General features: G+C 41.6%; 1 protein-coding gene across 3 annotated transcripts; it reads left to right on the plus strand.

Annotated features, from left to right (window-relative positions):
- The first annotated feature begins 2,728 nt into the window (after positions 1-2,728).
- On the plus strand, positions 2,729-20,846 carry CWC15 (CWC15 spliceosome associated protein homolog). Of its 3 annotated transcripts, none has more exons than XM_068395493.1 (7): positions 2,729-2,807; positions 5,091-5,229; positions 7,253-7,365; positions 8,280-8,368; positions 9,159-9,269; positions 19,532-19,650; positions 20,388-20,846. In XM_068395493.1, the coding sequence occupies exons 2-7, from the start codon at positions 5,099-5,101 to the stop codon at positions 20,515-20,517; spliced, it is 693 nt and encodes a 230-aa protein (XP_068251594.1). In that variant the 5' UTR covers positions 2,729-2,807; positions 5,091-5,098; the 3' UTR covers positions 20,518-20,846. The 3 variants fall into 3 exon arrangements, with proteins under 3 accessions (XP_068251594.1, XP_068251596.1, XP_068251595.1); XM_068395495.1 differs by having other exon boundaries at positions 2,773-2,791; XM_068395494.1 differs by lacking the exon at positions 2,729-2,807 and adding an exon at positions 4,736-4,780.
- The last annotated feature ends 1,860 nt before the right edge of the window (positions 20,847-22,706 follow it).

Genomic DNA, 22,706 nt, shown 5'->3' on the forward strand with positions numbered 1-22,706 from the left:
TTTACAGAAAGGGTTATTAGACATTAGAATGGGCTGCCCAGGGAGGTGGTGGAGTCACCATCTCTGGATGTGTTTAAGAAAAGACTGGACATGGCACTTAGTGCCATGGTCTAGTTGACAGGGTGGTGTCAGGGCAACGGTTGGACTCGATGATCCCTGAGGTCTCTTCCAACCTGGATGATTCTGTGATTCTGTGATTCTGTGATTCTGTGAATATAATGACCCGCAACTATTAACAGATATAAATCCTTTCTAATGTACTCTGGTCAACCTGTTATTATCTCGAATCCTTCGAGCCCCACGTTGGGCACCAATAAGGACTGTTGTGGTTTAACCCCAGCCAGCAACTAAGCACCACACCACTGCTCGCTCACTCCTCCCCAGCTGGATGGGGAGAAGAGAATTGGAACAGTAAAAGTGAGAAAACTTGTGGGTTAAGATAAGAACAGTTTCATAATTGAAATAAAATAAAATAGTAATAATAATAACAATAACAATAGTTTAAAAAATGTAATGAAAAGGAAAATAACAGAGAAATAAAACCCAAGAAAGACAAGCGATGCAAATGCACACCGCCAACCAACCCACATCCAGCCAGTCCCCAAGCAGTGGCCCCTCGGTCAACCTTCCCCCTAGTTTTATTGCTGAGCATGACATCATATGGTGTGGAATATCCCTTTGGTCAGTTGGGGTCAGCTGTCCCAGCTGTGTCCCCTCCCAACTCCTTGTGTACCCCCAGCCTACTCCCTGGTGGGGTGGTGTGAGAAGTAGAAAAGGCCTTGGCTCTGTGTAAGCACTGCTCAGCAGTAACTAAAGCACCCCTGTGTTATCAAAACTGTTTCCAGCACAACTCCTAAACACAGCCCCATACCAGCTACCCTTTCTTCACCGAAAGGGTTATCAAGCATTGGAACAGGCTGGCCAGAGAAGTGGTGGAGCCACCATCCCTGGAGGTATTTAAAAGACGTGTAGATGTGGTGCTTAGGGACATGGTTTAGTGGTGGACTTGGCAGTGTTAGGTTAATGGTTGGACTCGGTGATCTTAAAGGTCCTTTCCAACCAAAACGATTCTACGATTCTACTATGAAGAAAATTAACTCTACCCCAACCAAAACCACCACAATGACAAGTTGCTTAAAATAACTGGTTTCTTTGTATACCAAGGGCCTACTCCAAGTGCTTTCTCCGATGGCTCGCTGACCCAAGGGTTGTAACTTACATTGCTGCTGTAGCTCTCTGGATAGCAATATCTTTGGGGACCTCTCGTGGGCTCTCTTCTACATTGCACGTTGAGTGAAGAGCGCTCAGGAAAAAGTTTATGTGTTAATTTGTAGATACATCAAAGAGCCTTTTACTTCACATGCCTTCATGTGGACTGGCAGAATTTTGATAATAAGATGCATTTAAAAGCAACATAAAACACAAGAAAGGAACTGCATTTTAAGAGGGGGAATTTTAATCCCTGAGCGATGCTCATTCATGCTTTGGCTTCTTTACAGAGACAGCAATGAATACACACCATGTAAAGCAGTTCTTTGTAAGGGTGTGTGTGTGTGGGGGGAACAGACTTGCTGACTGACAGTCGGGCTTAGGCTGATGTTGCTAAGATACACCTCTGAGCAAAGAGAATGACCGATGCACTCCCTCTTCCTCTGCCTGCCATTGTTTGTCCTTCTCCATCATACCCACAAGGATCACAACCCTATCTATCTCCTTAACCCATTCCCTCTTCCATGGCCGTTCCCTTATCCCCGCTTGCATTGACACCCAGGGCAAGCGCTTTGAAGCCATGAAGTGCCGTTTCACATAACTAATACACTGCCCTTTTCCAAGCCTCCTACACCAAGTGAGCAGCCTCTGGGCAGACTTCTCTGAGATATGCAACTTGTAGGTCTATTCATGTGCTAATTTGTGAGAGGGTCCAACAGTGGCTCACACCAGTAGGTTACAGTTATGGTTGCAGTATGTCCTGAGGCCATCTCTCTTCACCTGCCTGTCCCCTGGCTTCCCCTCACCCCACTGGCAAGAGTCACAGAATAGTTAGGGTTGGAAGGGACCTCTGGAGATCATCTAGTCAAACTTCATGCTAAAGCAGGTTCACCTACAGCAGGTTGCACAGGGTCACATCCAGGCGGGTTTTGAGTATCTATCTCCAGAGAAGGAGACTGCACAGCCTCCCTGGGCAGCCTGTTCCAGTGCTCTGGCACCCTCAAAGAAGTTTTTCCTCATATTGAGATGGAACTTCTCATGTTTCAGTTTGTGTCCGTTGCCTCTCGTCCTGTCACTGGGCACCACTAAGAAGAGTCTGGCCTCATCCCCTTGACACCCTCCCCTAAGGTATTTATAAGCCCTGCAGCCTGCACAGGCCGCTGCGGGGAGGCCTTGCTCAGGCAGGACCAGCGCAGGGCCATGGCCTGGCAGCACCTCAGAGCAAGGTTCTCCTCCAGGGCAACCCCAGGCCCGCAGGACGGGCGCCCCAAGCTCCCTGTTCCGAGCTGGGCTCGCCCGACCCCGGTCTGAGCAGGAGGAGAAGCCGGGCAAGAGGATAAGCAGGTCAGGACGAGGCCGCCATCGCTACGCAGGCAACACCGCCGCCACGGCGCCCACTTCCGCCTCGGCAGCCATCATGGCGGACACGCCCCCCTCCCTCCCGGGCCCGTCCCGCCGGCCCTCTCTATGGTAACTCCTCCTCCGGCGGCGGCTTCCGCCGCGCCGTGTCTGTGGTTCCCGCGCGGTGCCTTGTGGGCGCTTGGCGGAATGATGGTGGCGGCGTAGGGCCTGGTTGCGCAGGGTGGGCGGAGGTTGAGGTGTGAATACCTGGGGAGGCGGTGGGTGGGCGACTGGGAGGGCTGTGGTGGGGTCCCTGAGGGGGAAGGAGGCGGCCGTGGGGCAGGGGGTGCTGGAGGGGTCCCTGTGTGGGGACAGGCTGCGGCACGAAGGAGGCCCTGGGGGCAGGTGGGGCGGGAGCGTTTCTGAGGAGAGCGGCGGAGGGTGGAGGGGCGGCCGGCGGGCCCCGCGGCGGGGCGCCGGGTACAGGCGGTGTGAGGGAGCCCGGCGGGAGCGGCGCGGTGCTGCAACCCCGATCCTGCTGCGGGGCTGGGCCTCCGCGGGGTGATGGCCGGGGCTCGGTCTGGAGGGGCCGGCGGGAGCGCAGCCCTGCGTGGCCGGGGCAGTTCGGCTCCAGGCCGAGCCCAGTCCCCTTCTCCTGGCTGATAACCCGTGCGTGGCCGGTCCTGTCTTCGTGTGGCGCTAAAGAGGCTTCTCCAGGGCTGTGTTTCTGACACTTAAGAGGTTACTGTGACGGTCCCTGAGTGGTTTCAGATTGAGTTTGGGTCCTTTAAGGCCAAGCCAACTATGGACTGACTTCAGAAAGAAGCAGAGATGGTTTCTAGGGGATTTGTGAATGCTTCATGAAACTATGCAGCCGCATTGGATCTGGTTCTTCACCTGAATTCGTGGATCCCCCGGTTACATATAACTACCACAGATAAGTTCTGAGAGCAAGTGGCTTTCTTGGATCATGGGTCTGGCAGAGTCTGTGCCAAGACAGAGCTAAAATGACTTGCTGAGCTCCAGCTGACTTGCACAGCGTCACTGAAAAGCGTCAGCAATCCTTGGTTAACTAGCCAAGGCCAGTTACTGCCTTGCTTCATTTTAAAGGTGTTTCTGTCTCTTGTTTTCTGAGTAGTAGTTCCGTGGCAGGAACTGTGTGTGTTCTGCCTGATGGGATGTTACTTTGAACGACATATATTTTATAATTTTAACACTGAAGTCGTGTGTTTTGTGGTCTCATTAAAAGTGAAAAAATAATAAATAATGCAAGCAGAGCATAACTAACTTTTATTTATGTATCACAAAAGCATATGAAGCAATATTATGTTTTTTTCTTTGTTTTTTAGTATTCTTTAATCTGTTCTCTTGTCATCCTTTAACATCCAACCTTCTGGTTGGTAGGACTGATGCCTTTATGTACCCCTGCAGATGTCTCTCTCTTGTGTCTTATATATCTTTCGTCTGTGTTTAATGGATGGGCGTGTCTTGGTGAAGCAGGAATGAGCGTAGTTTCAGATGGTAGATTTAAGGTGGCGCTAGTTGATCACGCAGGGTTTTTCGACATTGGTTGACCATGTTAAACTCTTGGCACAGTGGTTTAGGATCGCAGAGTCTCCAGCTCCTGTCCAACAGCACTGAACGCAGTGTGTCTGCATGACTGAGGCTGGTTGGAGTCTGTTTCGCTCCTTTGCCACAGACGAATTGATAGTAGCGATTTTGGGCATTGGCCCGTTCATTTTTTAGGACATGCTGGCAGTATGTGTGTTCCTGCAGTTTCTAAATGAGAGCTGGTGAAAACTTCTGCATTTATGCAAGTTTTTTTAATTGCACTTTGTTTACATAAGGATAAAGCTGTTGGCCTTGTGCTGCCAGGGAAACATTAACCCTAGCCCTTCAGAAAGTTTTGCTGGCCAGCTGGAGCTCTGTGCAGGTAGGGCCCAAAGGACTGTGCTGCAGTATTAATGACAGTGCTGTGCCTGTACTGGAGAACTGAACAGGGCCGTGACAAGGGCTGGAGCACTCAAGTTGCATGATCTTCATCAGTATTTAATTATCAACACCATCCTAGGCATGCTATGGTCTGTGTCAGCCAACATTTCTGGTGATGATGCCTAGATATGGTTTGGGAAGTAATGGAGGGGTCATTCCCAGTAGGCAGGCATTTTTGACTGTCATTTTTCAGGAGGGGAAGGAGTTTAGTTACAAGACTGTCCGACGTGCCTGAAGGGTAAGAGACGGGATGCTGGGCAGTTTTATTTACTTTATAAACATTACTTCACATTCTTGTTAGAGTCTGTGTGTTATCTTTCAGACATGTTGGAAAAGACTGTTTTGAAAATCTAAATAGATTCTGTCGATTCTGTCAATTCTGTCAATAAAAATCTCCTTAAATTTTAAGGATCGTGAGCTGAGTCATAGCTGGTGTTCTCTACTGGTACTTGTCATTGCTTCTACAGTTCCAGGAACAAAGTAGCTTCTAGTGAATGTCTTTCATTGTAAGTTGTAGTAACGACTGTTTTTATCCCTTGATTCTGTAGTAGTCAAAATGACGACAGCAGCGAGGCCAACGTTTGAACCTGCGAGAGGAGGAAGAGGAAAAGGTGAAGGAGACTTAAGTCAGCTATCCAAACAATATTCCAGCAGAGACCTTCCTTCTCATACTAAAATCAAATACAGGTTAGTTTTGGGTTTTTTGGTCTTACAGCAAAACAGTCTGGCAATGATTTCTTGTTATGAGCTGTACTCTGAAATTTTTCACAAGAGATATTGATGTGCTTGACACTGAGCAGACACCAGAGGTTGTGTGGCAGGGCTGAAAGAGTGGACTGAAAGTGTAAGTCTCAAAAACAGACCTAGGAGATCAAATGCATTGCAAGTAATTGGAGGGGTTTAATTTGAGTGATATTCATTAGTGCTTGTGGAAGTGAATCCTCAGAAGAAGGTGAGCTTGGGAGACAAAGCATGGCAGGCAGTGGAGTGGAAAGAAAATCATTAGGAACAACAGGAGCCAACTGAGCTGCTGAGGGTGCTGTCACTTGCAGAGCAAGATGGGATAAGAGGAGTGAAGCTGAGCACATCTTAAAAGCAGGGCAATCACATCATATATTTGGCAAGGGATCACTGGGGAAGGGGCATTAAGAGGAAGCAGGGAAATCATGGAACAGCACTCAGGCAGTAGTACGTGTTGGAAGAGCTGATGTTAAACACTGCAGGTTGTTCATGCAGGTTGTGGTGGAGGAGATTGCTTTAGTCAGTGTGAAAAATAATGGGATCTTGTGGATATTTTCTTCTGTTTGAAATGCATAATAAATCTTCATTATCATTTTGAAAAATTAAATGAAATGTGGAGTCAATGTGATACAGATACCTAAAATTTAAATGAAATGTGTCAAGTGGAAATATTTCCACTTTTTTGTGCAGAAGCTTACCCTTTCACCTCTTCCCTTCTGTTTTGAAGAATACATATGGATAAGGAAGTTGGAGTGTTCTGGATCAACAGCACAAAAAGTGCTGTCAAATGCATTTTGTTTTGGGAAAAATTGCTGGTGGTTTCTTTCTTGAAACAAAAGTGGGGTTTGGAACACCAATCTGTTGCTTTGAGGGAAGTGTGTGGGGACAAATATGTACAGAAACAGACAATGTATGTTTTAACAAATCCCCTGTGTGTGTGAGAGAGAAGGATGGAGGGGGCATCGAGTGTCTTCTGTTCTTTCTCCCAAATACCTAATACAAAGTTGTCTTTGTTAAATTGCCAGGCGTGCATCGTTGCAGGAAAAGTTCAGTGCTTTGGTCCCGCTCATGTTCACTTGAATGACACAGGATTTGGGGGGATTTTGCAGCTATATCAGGGTTCAGGTTTTTAATTATGAAAGCAAATGAAATACTTCATCATAAAGGCAGGCTGTGCACACAGTGTATTTATAATGGCTCAAGTCTGGGTTTCTTCCAGGCACTCTTATTTCCAGCACTGGGTTCACAGAAAGGTGAAAGGAATTGCTGCTTGTTTTTATTCATTAGTTCTTTTCAAGATTTCCACAGAAAATTTAGCGCTCTCTAGGTGGAACTTAGCGTGACTCAAATACAAATAGTCTGTTGCTTTTGGCAGGTGTGTGTTATATAAAAGAGGGAAAAACATGTATTTGCAGTATGTTTCACTAAAGCTAATGTTTTGCCTGTTCTCCCAACCTTTTTTTTTATGGCCATGGGAGATTCTCCTATGTCTCTTGGAGGGGAAAAGGTTTATGAATAGTATGTTCTAGTCTTGGTCATATCTCTCAGCCTTAGAGACTGTGTTTGCAGCAGCCACTTGGGATAATAAAACAGTGAGGAAAGTTGACCATAATGCTGGTGGATGTCTGCTAGGACACGGGGTTGGACTGCTGGAGAACAGAAGATTTAGACGTAGCTACAAGAGGTAGATGCAGTCATCCTGTTTTTGCAGGAATTTCTGTAGGGTCTTTTAATTCATTTGAGAGCCACTGGAAGGAGCGTGTGTGTGTGGCATTGCATGTCTGTGTGAGTGTAATGCCTACAGAGAAGCGGGCTGGTGAAGAGAATAAAGAAATGTATGTCTACATGGTACCCAGTTCTTATTCCTTATACTTCCCTGTTCACCCCAGGATTTATTGACCTCCTTCAAAAAATTGCTCCCAGCTGCAGACTGTCAACTTCAGCTTTTTTCCCCGTCATGTTGTTTTAGACAGGCCACTCAGGATGCTCCTGAAGAGGTGCGTAACCGTGATTTCAGAAGGGAGCTGGAAGAGAGAGAACGGGTTGCTGCAAGAGAAAAGAATAGAGACAGACCAAACAGAGGTAAAAACAGAGAAACAAAAAAATCTTAATACCTTTGTGTGGCATTGCTCTTGCACAGAACTTTGTGGTGTAAGAAGTTTGCAGGTTGCAGACAGCATGTCATGAGAGTAGAATTTAGGGTATTGGTCTGATAGTTCAGAACTGTTGACCTGCAAGGGAATGTCTGCTGGCTTCGTGCTAGCAAAAAATCTAGGCCAGCCAGTAGAAAAGCGTAGGCCATCATGCAGGCCAGCTGATACAGTATGATTGTAATGAATTGGCAACAAGTATGTACAGCTAATAAAGGGCTTTTTTGTACTTGGACTAGCGAGACGGGAAGGGGAAGGGAAATGACTCATCTTCTAGTGTTGCAGCACCAGTGTAACATTAAATCCGTTTTTGAAGATTCTCTTCTGGTATAGTGAAGTGATAATTTAAATGAATCGAAGGTGTGTTTTTTGAGAAATAGTCATTTCTGATATTAAACTTGACAGAATTTAGGTACTTTAGGTTTAGGTGGGAAATGTACAGAGATATTGTGGGGCTTTCAAGTTCACAGACAAAAGCAGATGTGGTTTGGACCAAACTAGCCAACAGTAATACTTTGGAATGGTCTCCAATAGGAACCCTCCAATTGGATATATGGAATAAGGATATTTCTCCACAGCTTTTTCTTCTGCTGTTCCTTCTTCTTGAAATAATGACTTCAAAAAACTTTTGGAGGTCAAATTGTAAGTTTGGGGATGTTACTGCTTCCCTTGAAGATACCTACAGGGGAGGAATTAGCATGGGCATTAAGACTGAGAAGTGAGGAAAAAGTAAGCATCAGCTTGTATCTCTTACTCTACTGCAATCTTTGTGAAGATTTTTGCTTTCTGACATTAGATGCTGTTAAATGAAGTGACTTAGTAATTTTTTTAAATCTTATGCCATAGAACACACTACATCATCTTCTGTGTCTAAGAAGCCTCGGCTAGACCAGATTCCTGCAGCAAATCTTGATGCAGATGATCCGCTTACTGATGTAGGTATCTCTTTTCTGTCTTATTTCCTTTCATTGTCCTGCCTACAGGATTTGCTGTTAACAGAATATGTACTTTTAGATCTGCTGAAGATTTAAGACAGGTTCCAACATATCTTCCTTTTACAGTTACTACGCTGTGGTGGAAGTCCAGGGTGGTTCACAGGATTCTGGTCCGTGCTGTAATGGTGTTCTTGGAAAACACACAGAAACTAGGGAACTGAAAATACCACTTTGAGTATGGGGAATGGGTGACTTTTTAGACTCTGTCAACTACTGGGTTAGAATTCCCCCAAGGTAGAACTGTTGAGATACACTGACTGTCTGCATGAGCAATGGATTCTTGCTCTTGGCTCCTCTCCTCGTGCTAACGTCTAGGAGCTAGGACTAAGGCTTGGCAGTAAGCTGAGGGTTTTGGGTTTTTTTTTTTCAATCCTGTTATATTTGGTCCCAACAATATTGGACAGGGTATTCAGGCACACTATTATAATGACTTATATTACAATGATTAGAGAGTGACTGAGAACAGTCATCCTCTAGAATCTGTCAGCTACATAGCATTTGAATTATAAAAAATTAATTGCAGTCATCCAAAAAGCACAAACATAGTTTTGTCTTGACTTTACTGTACAAGAGCAAATAAACCATTTGTATTGTATTTGCTGCTGCTACAAGCACCGAGGTACTTCAGAAATTAGCCAGCAGTAAATTGCAGCCGTAGCTGGGCAGACCAGGGCTGTTTTTATTAAATGAAATGAACGAGCTGCTTCTTGTTTCCATTTGTTGCTGTTAGGAAGATGATGAAGATGAGGACTTGGAAGACAGTGATGATGATGACACTGCAGCTCTTCTGGCTGAACTGGAAAAAATCAAGAAAGAACGAGCTGAGGAGCAGGCTCGAAAGGTAAAATCTCACCCGTTGGAAGAGCATCTGTTTTTTGCAAACTGGTGTTTATTAAAACTGTTGTCCCTTAAGTACTTAGGACGAGTGAGAACTGGTAAACAAAGTAAGTGCCCTTCAAAACTCTTCTCAAGTAGAGTCTGATGGATTTCTTCTTTTATGTAATAATTGTTTTCAAGAATTTTTTCTTCAGTAGACATACTGAACATTTTACTCACTTAAACATTATATTTGCTTTCCCAACACTTTGTAGAGACATTGAGTCAAGATAATCTTGCTTTTCATATGCAAGTCCTCTGAAGATGGCTATCATACCAAACTATATAGTGGCATTACTGAGCTACATACTATCCAGTGTAATTTCATTTGTTAACTAGCTTTTATGAAACAAAAAATACGATTTTTTTTTGTATTTATGAAATAAAAAAATGTATGTGCTTTTTGATGCTTTTGTTTGTGGCTGCATGTTTTATACAGTAGTTGCTCTTTCACAGCGTTGGTGCTGTGTTGCCTTGGCAAGGAGCACCACTTGTAACAATAAGACCAGCACTGTTTTCATGTGATTATACACAGGCGAGTTTATTTGATAAATGTCTCCACAAAAATTAATAATAATACAGCAGTCTTCAGAACTTGGAAAGTTAGCTCACATGTAGACTTCAGACCTCCCTATAATCTCTCTCTCTACAGACAGAAAAACCATGTTCTGCCCTTGAAAGGGAAGTCCCTGTAGTTAGAGATTGTTGTCCTGTGAGTGGGATCAAATCCTATGCCATTGGCTCCCACACCTGCTTGGTGTAAGACATGTTGTTGGGATGGAGTGCATTAGCAAAATCCCTGGTTGATGAGTGGACTTCTAGGGACTGTTTCTGGGCATAGTCTGTGTTGTCAAACTGATCAGGATTTAGGATGAACTGTACTGGCTCTAACATTGTATTGCAACAGAGTTTAGCGTCCAGGTATTTCAGCTGCACTGCTGAAATGCTCTGCCTCTGGTGATGGAACAGAAGCGGTAGATACGTGCAGCAATCCCTCTTCTGCTTTTAGTAAGCGCTTTCTTTTTTTTGACTAGGGCTTAAATCGTTTTAGCGTTTTTGAAAAATGTTGCATGCTTCAGTTTGAGTACTTTTGTATGTTGTTGTACGTGTATTCTACATCAGTGTAAAAAACCAAAACACAACGTTGTCATCTTTGTATAAGGTGATCTGAGATGTTTTTAGAACATGCTAAATAAACATATCAAATGCTGATTGGGATCTTTGCTGCTGTGACAACTTAATGTTTTGGTGCCTCTGCACTACTCATAACCTTATCATAGCTTAACATGCATGCATTATAGTTTCATGTTTTTCACAAATGCTCTTCGTTAGGGTCAGCTGGCAGTGAACAGGATGTAGCACCCAGCAGACACTAGGAACAGCTGGGAGAGAATCATGTTGTAAATGCTGTAGGCAGCACCGTAGTGCTTGACCACTCTTGCCTGACGATATAGAAATTTACCTTTAGAATCAACAGGGCCTGTAAAACCATTGAGCTCTTCAATTTTGGAGGTAAGTATTTTGGAAAGCTAAAAACTCTAACCATGCTGCTTCAGCGCAGAAATGTTGCTGCAGAAGCCTGTTGATACTTGATTCTCCATCTGGCCCATGAGTGGTCTTTTACATTAAAGTGTGTCTGAAAGCGTCTCTCATCTCTTTATCCAGACATTTGAAGCACGTCACGCAGCAATTAAATTGTGTTCTGCAGTAATAACATGGTGAAAATGACTTAAAAACACTGGCAACAATTCTTCCATGTATTCCTGTGTGAAATGTACTAAACTGCAAATTAAGGGTAGCAATGTGTAGCAAAGACTTCTACTTCAGCTGTTCTTGCATAGTGCTTAAAATGAAAGCTTAGATCTGTCTGGATTTTTCACTTTGCCTGATAGTTGAAATTACACATCTAGATTAAACAGCATAACTTGTCCCATTTCAGTGTAGAAACCTTGCATTAGGAAAATAATGGTAGTAAATAGCAGCACAGATAACCAAGGGTTATCTTCTCGGTTCGTGTGTAGAAAGCAGGAATGTTCTCATCTCTGAAATTCTTACTTTGTCACTAGAGGGTGCTAAAACCTATGAAGTATTTAGTACAGTACTTGTTTTATTTTCCTCTCTCTTAACTGGTGGTATATTTTACCTTCATGGATATTCTCCTTCCCCCAGAAGCAGGGTTTATAATGTCCAATGCTATGTGCATACTGAATACATGCATGCTTATCTGAAATGAATACATTTGTTTCTTCCTTGAAATAACTATTGGATGTTTATTTTCAGTAGTGCACCCTATTGCACACTCACTGCCTGCTCTGTTCATCGTTTCACTGGTTGGTGGCAGATAGGCTCTCTTAAAAATTGACATCTTCGGTAAATAGTGGGTGCTCTGCAAGTACTTGGAATTTTATTTTCTTGGGTTTTTTTTTTAGAGTGGGAAACTAAGACTATGTTGATGGAAAACGTAAAAACCAAGGTGGGGCGCAGCTTTGGAAAGAGTCTTTAGGAGTAAGGGTCTCCTTAGGAAAGATCATTTCTGTATGTTGGCTTTAGGGGTGCAGTCTGTTTGATTATGCCTTGTTTTCCATGGCTTTGAAATCAGGTGTTACTGGCAAAGCATTTTATAGCCATTTTATATAAATCCCTTTTCCCTTCAGATATGTGGGATTTCATATTATTATGTATTGCAAACTGTAATTTAAACCTAATTTTATAAGTAACCTTATGTTAGTCATCCAACTGACTTCAGGATAACATCTCATGTGAAGTCTTAACTGTGTAGTTGCTGTTAGTCCTAACCCATGTACAGGGATGGTTTATCTGCTTAAATGCTGCTGTCCATAGTAGACAGCGTGGGTAAACCAGTGGCAAGGCAAAGGGAAACTGCAGAGTGAGTGCCTGTTCACTCTTCTGCACGTCATTCTCAAATCTCTTTGTTGTTATACAGACAGATTAACGTGTCTCTGCATCTTCTTGGAACATGCCAGGGTCCTAACAAAGTGAAGTGGGTAAATTACAGTAATACATCCCAAATTTGTGCCATATGTAATTTTTTTTCTGATACTTTATTTATTTTTATTTATTAAAATGCTAGTCCAGTTATTTCTGAGACTTCATTTAAAATAAACTGTATTTTTGTTAACTGTTTTCACTCATCACTTTGGTGTCCAGTATTTAAGTTACCATGAAAGGAGGACTGCTCTTTTTAAAACGCATCCCTGGTGAGACAGCAGTTAAAAACGAAACATGAGAATTTGCTTTTTTTCAGATCATCATGCTCTCTGTTAACTTCCCTTATGTGGTAATATAAATTTCCGTAGAAGTCCTCTAAATCTGGTTTTGACAAATATTAGTATTAAGAGGTTCTGACTTCCTTCACGTTGATATTTCCCTGTAATCTGTGAAGCAGATAGTTTGTCAACCAAATAAGCAATTCCCATCAAAGCTTGTTAACTTCTCAAAATGCTTAAATTCCCTTGAATTCTGTAGAAACATTAAATAACTACTACGAAAGTTTTTTAAAAAATGATTGAGCATGGGAGTCCTCCTGACTTTTCTCATGCCCTCCACAGATTTAATCTCTCAGGTTGTTTCTAGTACAGACTAAGCTGACCAGGAAATTTTAGTTTTGAAAGCCATTTCTGTGGAATAATTCTGGGTCTGTCTGAAACTGTACAAATGCTAGGTCTGCTGTCTGTGTGAACTATCCATGGATAGGTTTCATGGAAACATTTCAATATTCCAAATTCAGCAGTACAGTGCTCTTGATTTTCAATTTTCAAGCAATTCCTTAAAAGGTAAATGGAAATAATTAAAAACAAACCTCAAAGCAGTGAGCAGCTTAATGCACATGTGCAGTTCCAGCAAAGCTATTTTAACATCCAGTTATTTTATGCTTATCTGAGACCAAATTAAAGTTTTTGGTTTGTTTTCTTACAGTTTCGTTTCACCAAGTGTTTCTCTAGAACTGAATATATTGCTTTACCAATGGTCAAAATAGATCTTAGCTCTGTCCTGTGTTTTAGCCATGATACAGACTTTCAAATAAAACATTAGAAAATGAGTCTTGATAGTTATTAAACCTTTCCACTTAAATTTTAGGGGTCTGACTAAAACTAGAGTATCAAATCAGTGATTAAGAAAGAATTTCAATGAAGAGGCAAAAGCAGACGGCAGAGTATGTTTCTTCATTAAATGTTTGAGACACAATAGCAATCCTCACCCTTGCCAAGAACTAACGATAATGTCCCCTCCCTTGTGGGCAAAATGACAATAAATCTGCGTATAGACACTGCACTTGTGATTACTCTGTGCTCTTATTTTTTAATGTTTCAATCAGTTGAATCATTGTATTGCATTTAGTTAGCAATTTGCATAGGATCAAATAACTGGGATGGATCTCTGCATTATTAAGTTTCGTTCCCTGCTGCTAAAGGCAGTTCTGTCATAGTTTGTCATTTAGAAATTAGTATTTACATAAGGTTATGTGATTTTTTATTTTTTTTTCTTTTTTTCAGCCTTCAGTGAAATGTGAGTATTTCAGGTTTTCTTTCAGCTACTCAGTATCTTTAAAGACTGAACAGCATAACTTAATTTAATACAATGGAGTAATTTCAGGAATTTCAGCACTTTCTGTAAAAGTAATCTTGCTCTGTGCTAAGGGTAGGAATTATACTAAAAAAAAATAACCATGGTAACAATAATGTTTTTCTTTCCTTTGCGGTCAGAAACAAATATGCCAAGGGACTGCTATTCTTAAAGCAAGATAAGGAATAATTGTTTAGTTAAGGTTAATATAGTTTTGTCCGCTTTTTTTTCCCCCAGCTGTGATGCCACATGGTGAGTTCATTTGTACAGTGGAGGCTTGCTGTGAGCTCTAATTCGCATAGCAGCATCTCCATCTGCTTCCTCGGGGTATGGGACTCCCTCTGCCACTCCAGTCTTATTCCCCACACTATAATATTCCTGTTCTGTTGCCTCTGCTTCTAACAGGGTGGTTACAACATGGTTGATGTCTTACTCGTCTCTGCAGATAGTTGGTGCAGCACGCTGCCATTGAAAAGCGCAGCGCCGCTGTCTGTAGCGATGGAATAATCTGTAGCATGGTTTTTTTGCCAAATGGCTTAGGAAAAGGGTTGTATACCTCGTCTCGCTGAACGGAAAGGCAGGCAGAGAGGCATTACTTTAGAAAGGGTGGAGTGAATACAGATGTATTATTTTCCCCCTTAGGCTTTTCTTCTGTTGTGGGTTTGTTATATCCATAGTGTTTTAACTTAATAAGCCTTTGATCCATGACACAAAAGAAAAACGTAGGCTTTGGAGCAACCGGAGCCACTTATTTTGTGAACAGCTGTGCTTGATCATGCCTCAGAGGTGTGAAGCTCAGACAGCTATGAAGGTTATGTCTGGTCTGTTTGATTTGATACAACCCATGCTCCATCGCCTGGAGTGTCCCGGCTTTCAGTGGAGGAGTGGGCAATGGAAGATTTATGTGGAAAATTCTGAAACATAATAAAAACCTCTTTGGCTGGAGATGAGGGATTCTGCAGCTCTGGCCAAAATGTGTAACTTGGCTTAAGTGTAAATGTCAACTTTACACCATGTGAGTTACACCTACTATTTCCTCCATGACATGTCTCTAAGATACAAAACTTAGTAAATTACCTTTTTTTTTAATCTTGAATACTTTCTGTGGGAGGTTTCAGTGAAGCTAAAAAAAAAATCTTCAAGACTCATCTTCAGAATTAGCCTGCTTCCTAAATCGTGTAACAAATGTGTTGAAATGTCATCCAACCTAGAACAGCTTTGAATGACTGTATTCCATAAATAAATTACCATACGCACCAGGTCTTTGTAAAGTGACTAAAACTAGCAATGCCTTACTCAACAGGTCTCTCCCCTGTTTGCTTTCAGACTCTAATGTGTTGATCTTTAATGACAAAGATAAGCTTATGCAGTTTATTACTACTTCTAGTTGTGCTGCCTCTGCGGGTCTAAAAGACAGTGGAAAAGGACCTGGGGGTATTGGTGGACAGCCGGCTGAACATGAGCCAGCAGTGTGCCCAGGTGGCCATGAAGGCCAACAGCATCCTGGATTGTATCAGAAATAGTGTGGCCAGCAGGACTACGGCAGGGATCGTCCCCCTGTACTCGGCACTGGTGAGGCCGCACCTCGAGTACTGTGTCCAGTTCTGGGCCCCTCACTTCAAGAAAGACACTGAAGGTGCTGGAGCGAGCCTCAAGCTTCGCCAGGGGAGGTTCAGGTTAGACATTAGGAAAAATTTCTTCACAGAAAGGTTCATTAGGCATTGGAATGGGCTACCCAGGGAGGTGGTGAAGTCACCATTCCTGGAGGTGTTTAAGAAAAGACTGGACATGGCACTTAGTGCCATGGTCTAGTTGACACATTGGTGTTAGGTCAAAGGTTGGACTCGATGATCGCAGAGGTCTCTTCCAACCTAGCTGACTCTGTGATTCTGTGACAGCAGAGTTCTGTTTGTGAACAGAGCTGCGAAACAGCGAATGGCCGCACAAGTGCCATGGGGCTCTGCAGCATCTCTGACAGGCGATAGGGAAAATCAGGCTTTGAAAATAAGATTCATGGATGTTTTCTGTAACTGTTGTCACTCTAAAAGAATGTTTGACAGCTACTGTTAGTGCTGTGTTCATAATTGGTTTTAATTGTTTAATAGGTGCAAAAGTAAAATGTAATCATTTTAAATTCCCAAGATTGCCCCTACCATTTATATTTTGATCGTAGTACAATTTTTGCTACCCTTCAGTCCTCTGGTATTGTAGTTGACTTGAGTCAATGTTGGTTTTTGCTAGCAATTACCAGTTCTAGATAGAATTCAGTTGAGCTTGAAATGTCAAGTTGTTTGGGTCAGTGTACAAGTTACATATCCCAGCTTCCACGGTGGTGCAGAGGAGAAGCAGTCAGTAGAGCCTGGAGCGTGGTTGGTCTCTGGCTTGTGTAATTTAGTGTGAGCAGAAGAGGTGTCTTGACTCATTGTATTCTCTAGATCTCTGCTGAGATGTGAGCTTGGGTGCCTATAAGCAGGTGTCTAGATGTAGGTGACTTAATCTGGAGCTAAATCCTACTCTTAGTCTTATACTACTATTTGTAGTGTAATGCTTCTTAGAAGTGTTACTTTGATTTTGATTTTCCTTTTTCTTTTTTTCTGTTACCACATTTTATCACTTCAGTCTGGTAATGCTTTTTTCGTTATCAGAAAGCAAACTGTGTCAGACTAACTGAGGCTGAAGGATATTCCATGTGTTATGTAAAGCAGATAAAAGTTAGGATGATGCCTAACATGCCTTTTAAAAATCTTATAGAAAAATCAAATGTGCCTCTGTGTGTAATAAGAACACTGGAGTACTGTATGGATATTTGTTATGATTCTTAATATTGGCTTTATCGTCCTCTAGTGATTCTGAATGTTTACAATTCAAATGACTGAGTGCTTTTAACTTCTCTTCGTGCATGGTGGAGAATGCTGGAACCATCAGCTTTGTAGGAGCTGTTGAGATTAAATCTGAAATGGGGGAGGGAGGGAAGAACTGTAATTCCTCCCAAAAGACGGTGTCTGACTTCCAGCGGACTTTGACCATCGAAGAAGCGCTGTGTGTGGAGTGCATTGTAGTTCTGTGTTTGTCAGGGGTGTGTGGATGCATTTTCGTGCATCATAAAAAAACGGCATAAGATAGTTCTGCGTGCCCCAGATAAAGCGGTACGTGATGCGCAGGGTCAGTGACTTTGGATCACGGCCGAGATTAATGCCGTAGAAATTTGAGAACAAGACTATGCCATGCTCTGCATGCCAGCTTGAGAAGAGTTCCCCCAGAGTTCAGCTCTAAAACAGAAAACTGCTGCGTCTGTTTGCATATCTGGGACTTGGAAGAAGTTGTCTCTACAGAAGCATTTTTCAACAGGGGAGTATTAATTTCTTACAATGATCTTATTAGTGCTACCTTCTCTTGAGGATAGTCCAGTATGAATTTCTGGTCTGTAGCATTCTTCTTTGCTTTTAAGATTTGTCCCAGACCTCTTGTTTTTTCAAAGTCTCACTTTCAGTGGAGTATCAGGGATGAAATTTAATGATGCAGAGCCCACCTCATTTTGGACAACACAGAGAATGTTTCACATGCTTGCGTCCTGTTGTAAATTTGCCTAATGATCTTAAACAGAATCTGATCACCTCTCGGGAGGTACCTGAAAATCAATACTGATTTTTTCACTTGTACCAGTATCCTGGATTTTGCTTGGTTTCAGATTAGTGCTTTGCATGCACGTGCTGTACGGTGGTCTGAGGGCTGCTTGGCTTCTAGCGGGAGCACGTGAGACAGACTGCAGTAAATCGGATTTCACTGCTGTTGGCTCTTCCATGCTACAGGGAAAGAAGATGGTAAATCAAAGGCTGGCATGCTGTGCAGAAGAAGCTGCATACATTTCTTATCTGTAATCCACAGAGGAAATAAATGTATAATTTGAATGTGTATTTCTGATATGGGGGGAAATTGCTGTTCCATATCAAATATTTTTGCTCTCTGTGTTTCCTTATTTACTGGAGTGGTAATAACAACTGAAGTTGGAATGCAAATGTTGGATTTAGAGCTATGTTTGAAAATGCAAAACTTTGATTTATTTGTGTTAGTAACTTTTAACTGCTGCGATTTGTGTTAAAGCTCCGTGGATACAGCAGCAAGGGCAAGTTTTGCCTACACACATTTCAATAAGAGCGTTACAGAGCTTGGCCTGAAGCTGTGACATGCTTTTAAGCAATATGCCCTTTTGGGGAGCTTTTCCCATCCCGATGGCAATTAATTGCAGCTGGTTCTAAATTTCATTTGTGAGAAGCAGTGTAATGGTAGGTGGTTTTTGATAACTAAAATTTGGGTAGATTTGAAAGGTAAAATCTTTACCAGTGATCCTGTGTCATCTGATACTCATATGTATGTTTAGTTGGTAATGTTCTTAAGAGGGTTGGGTGTTTCATAGGAATATTTCACACACCTCATCAGTCTAGTTGAAAAACATAAATTGTAGATAGTTTCAGTAATATATCACTTAGTATTGATTAAATGTTTGAAGCTGAAAAACTCTGCTAGCATCAGTGTTCAAGTTTAGCACTTAAACCTTGTAAATGCTGTCATCAAGAAAAACATTTCCTCTTTTGGGATCCCCCCGTAGCAGCCCTCAGCCATGAATTTTCTGCAGTTTGGGGAGGAAAAAAAAAAACCAAACCAACTTTGTGATCTCTTTGTCTTTAGTTTATATAACTTTTAAAAGCCATGGTTTGAGACCCCCGCAGTGCTAATGAGTCTTCAGTGCATTTTTTAAGTATAATGTCTTCAGACCATACTTCAGCATACAGGGAGCAGGAGACCTCGTTAGTCATCTAAATGAAAGAATTACTTTTCTTTTTTTTTCCTTCTGGTACTTTCATCAAAGAGCAGTCCTTGTAATACATTTGAAAGGTTGTGGAAAAGTATGTTGATGTAAAATGAATATTACGTATTCATTTTGAAGTCTGTGAACATTTAAGTCACTAAATATATTAATACAACTTGGAAGCGTGGGCAGTGAAATCTGCTTTGTATTGCCTGTAGTGCAGTGCTTCACTTAGGCTTGAGTTACATGCTTTTGACAGTACAAGGAAAAGAAAATTGTTCTGCTCTAGTATTGGAACTCTTAAATAGTCTTATGACATCCACTGCTCAGTTGCACCTTAGATTTCTCAGTATTCTTTTTAATTGGTCCCTAGGGAAGTTGTAGTTGTAAACCTCAAGCGAATTGCTGAGATAAAGTTTCAACATGCTGTAAGGTTTCTTCCACCTAATGAATATTGTATAATGTATTCTCTTTTCTCATGAGGATAAAAAAAAATAATCTGTATACAGTTTTTAGTATAATAAATATGTAAATGGTAAAGCTAGAATCTAACTGAATGTTTGGTGTAACATGAGGGGTAAGTAGAGCAGATATGAGTGTTGCTAGATTGACAGTTTATTAGCAATGTTAAGCTCTTTAGAGTATCTCTGCTTCTGTCCTTATTCTACTCATACGTGTGTCAAACGCTTTGAAAAGCCTGAGCTAGGAATTAAAGCTCTATCTGTGTGGGTGTTTGCAGCTAAATAATCTTTAGCTCTCTCTAGAGCTAAATCTTTACCTCTAACTAGAGGACAAAAATGGCCCAGAAAAGTAATGTATCCATTTCTGGTTCTCAGGAACAAGAGCAAAAGGCTGAAGAAGAAAGAATTCGGATGGAGAACATCCTGAGTGGTAACCCACTGCTGAACCTTACTGGCGCAGCACAGCCTCAAGCAAACTTCAAAGTGAAGAGGAGGTACTGTGCAGTCTGTACTGTGATACCCATCCCTTTGCTCCCTCTCGATAGTCTGAAAATGTCATCACTGCCATTGGGTTTTATTTCCTTCCTCAGATCTTGTCACAAGTGGTGTAATGTAGAACTGGGATACTGATGCGTGTGGTGATTGTCTCGTGCATTTCTCTGAACAAATTGTCCTGCTACTTTGTGTTTAAAAATGAGAGGAAGAGAGACTGAGAATTGTGTTTGTTTGTCTGACATTGTGCATAATGATATAAAACATAACGGGACCGAAGTTCCTTAAGAAATTTGATGTTATGCTCCCCTTTGAAATCTAGCTGGTTTGGGGTTTTTGTTATTTGGGTTTTTTAGTGTAACTAGATTTAATAAATAACAGCCTTTTTCTGAATACAATTCTTGTTTGCAGATATTCCAGTTACTGTTGTGTTTATTGAAACTAGGGCAAGTAGGGTAAAGGGGTTTTTTTTCTGCTCTGTTCAAATGCTCATTATTTTCTGTAAAGATAAATTAACTTTTAATCTACTGATACTCATCTCGCTTCTAACTCAGGAGCATGTAGGAGATGGCTTGGATTAGAAAAATAGATCTTTTTTTGTTAAAGACTAAAATCTAATCCTAATGACTAGTTGTTCTTCATACAGGTAAACAGGAGGGCCAAACTTCATTTATATACTTTTGTAAATTGCACCTAATTTTCATGTAAACTTACGGAAGTTAAAAACTTTTGTTTTCAGATGGGATGATGATGTTGTCTTCAAGAATTGTGCCAAGGGGATAGATGAAACAAAAAAGGACAAGAGATTTGTGAATGATACTCTGCGATCAGAATTTCACAAAAAGTTCATGGAAAAATATATCAAGTAGTACAGTCTTACGGGCGGTGGTGCTGAATGACTTGGAAGATCATGGTTGTTCCCTCCCTCTCCCTCAGAATTCAAGGCAGAATACTTGGTCATGAATTCTCAAATGCTTTTTCAAGATCATCAACAGCTTCATAATTAGTAATTGCTATACCTGGAGTTTTTATTCCTGCAGTGTGTTTTTCTTTTCAGTTTTAATTAAATCAATTTGTGTTTTGTGAATGTTTTTCTGTTCACGTGCATTTACTTTTACTTGCTACCTTCTAAATGGTAGAAGAGAGAAGTTGGTTTGCAATAAATACTTCCAACCGTTTAAATTGCTTTCCAAAACAACCTGTATTTTAGTGATTTGTAATTTATGCAACTTATATAAATGTCAGTATTATCAAAGATGGGGAGTAGCTGAGTATGATAAGCAGTGTGAACTGGAAAGAGCTATACTTTCTGTAGCAAACTGGACTTCCTCTTAATAGCTAGTTAGAAACTTAGTTAATAATCTTCCATTTTAATTTCTTCTTACTGTCAACCAAGTTACAGTTTGGTAGGGTAGCTCCAAGTTCTTAGCAGCCTTGCTTTCTGGGCTCTCTTGGCTCAGCACTTCTGGGGCAATACCAAGTAATGCTTGGGGGAACACTGAGAGGAAATGCTCTGTGGAACCGCGGGGTTTTTTTCCTCGTTAATAAACCATTGGTCCCTCAGCCCCAACCACGTGGCCGCAAGGCTCAGTCTGTGTGCATGTGGTTCAGTAGTAATAGTGTTGTCAGAAACGTGCAAGTGAGTGTTTTTATTAAACAAGTGATCTCCTCAAGAGACCATAGCACACTTTGTTGACTTCTTAAATATCCATTTAATAGGACAATACAAAATATGAATGACTGAAAAAAATCTCGGTTGTGAATGCTTTTTTTTTCCCCCTCTTCTGTCATCTCAGGTGCGTTTGAGATCTTGGTCAAGTGATGCGCTGGATATGAACCTAACATTTGCAAAATGTAGTAGTTACCTCTCTACCTAGAAGGCTACAGTGGCAGAACTGAGATGTGTTTATGTAAAATTCTTGCCCTTTTCCTTGCCTATGTTATGCTCAGTCTAGTTCATTCTTACAGACACTTTTATAGTAATACTATTATTTTCAAGCTCTTAATCTGAAAATATATCTGATTTTCTTTTTAAGAGAGTAATTGTAGAGCACAATGGTTTAGATTTTTGTTAGGCATGACTCTGTATCCCATAAAAGCTTTCATTAGCTTTAGCTGTATTTTCCACCCTTTCATTAAGCTATGTGCAGTGTACTAATGCCAGCAGCTAATACCCATATTTACTTGAAAGCGAGATTTTCAGCATGCTTAAGGTCATGTGAGCTCCTACAGCTACTGGAGGAATATGTGTTTGTGTTACTTCTACCTGCCTCACGATTCTTGGGAAGCACAAAAATGAGTGTAGTTTGTAATTCTCTCTCTTTAAATTAAAGCTACAAAAATCTTGGTATATAGGCAAGATTTAGAAGGAAAAAAAAAATAAAGAGCTGTACTTGTCAGGGTCTGGCAGTGGAGAAACCAGCTGCTGCTTTAGGTCTGACCTAACAGCATAGTTGTCATGACAACAACAAAAAATACATTGGTCTCGCAGTATTAGGAGATACAGTCACAGTGCCAAAGTGAGCAAGTGAGCATACAGCTTTATTGGAGAGGGGGAGACATAGCTGAAAGGCCAGTTCAGTGCCTTCGTGGAAATCGTAAGTACATAATGCCATCGTTTGTGTTCTTGGAAGTAACGTAACTCTCTTCTTGGAGAAAATAATACATTTAAGAAGTCAGATGGCTGGAGTTGGATGAGGTCTTCTCCAGCTATGCAAGCTGTTGCTCTCCACACCAACTTCTGCATAATGCATAGGTGTACACAGTCATTTTTTCCAGTAGCTCTCTCCCTCCCTGATTCTGGAGGAGGAGTTGTATGGACCATATAGCTCCAGGCTGCAGCTTTATTTGAGGCTTTTTGGTGGCATTGTTGTTCAGCTCAACCACAGAATTTGCAGATCTCTAACCTCCCCCCCTCACAGCTTTTGTATTTTAGCCTCCGGCAGTGTAAGCTGGCCCACAATCTTGAGGGCTCAGCAATACACAAACACAGTATGGTAATGAAGGAATCTCAAGCCTTATCTCTTGGTGGGTTTTGCATCATTAACTACTGAATTTT

This window comes from Nyctibius grandis, chromosome 2, assembly GCF_013368605.1.
Source record: "Nyctibius grandis isolate bNycGra1 chromosome 2, bNycGra1.pri, whole genome shotgun sequence".
NCBI lineage: Eukaryota > Metazoa > Chordata > Aves > Nyctibiiformes > Nyctibiidae > Nyctibius > Nyctibius grandis.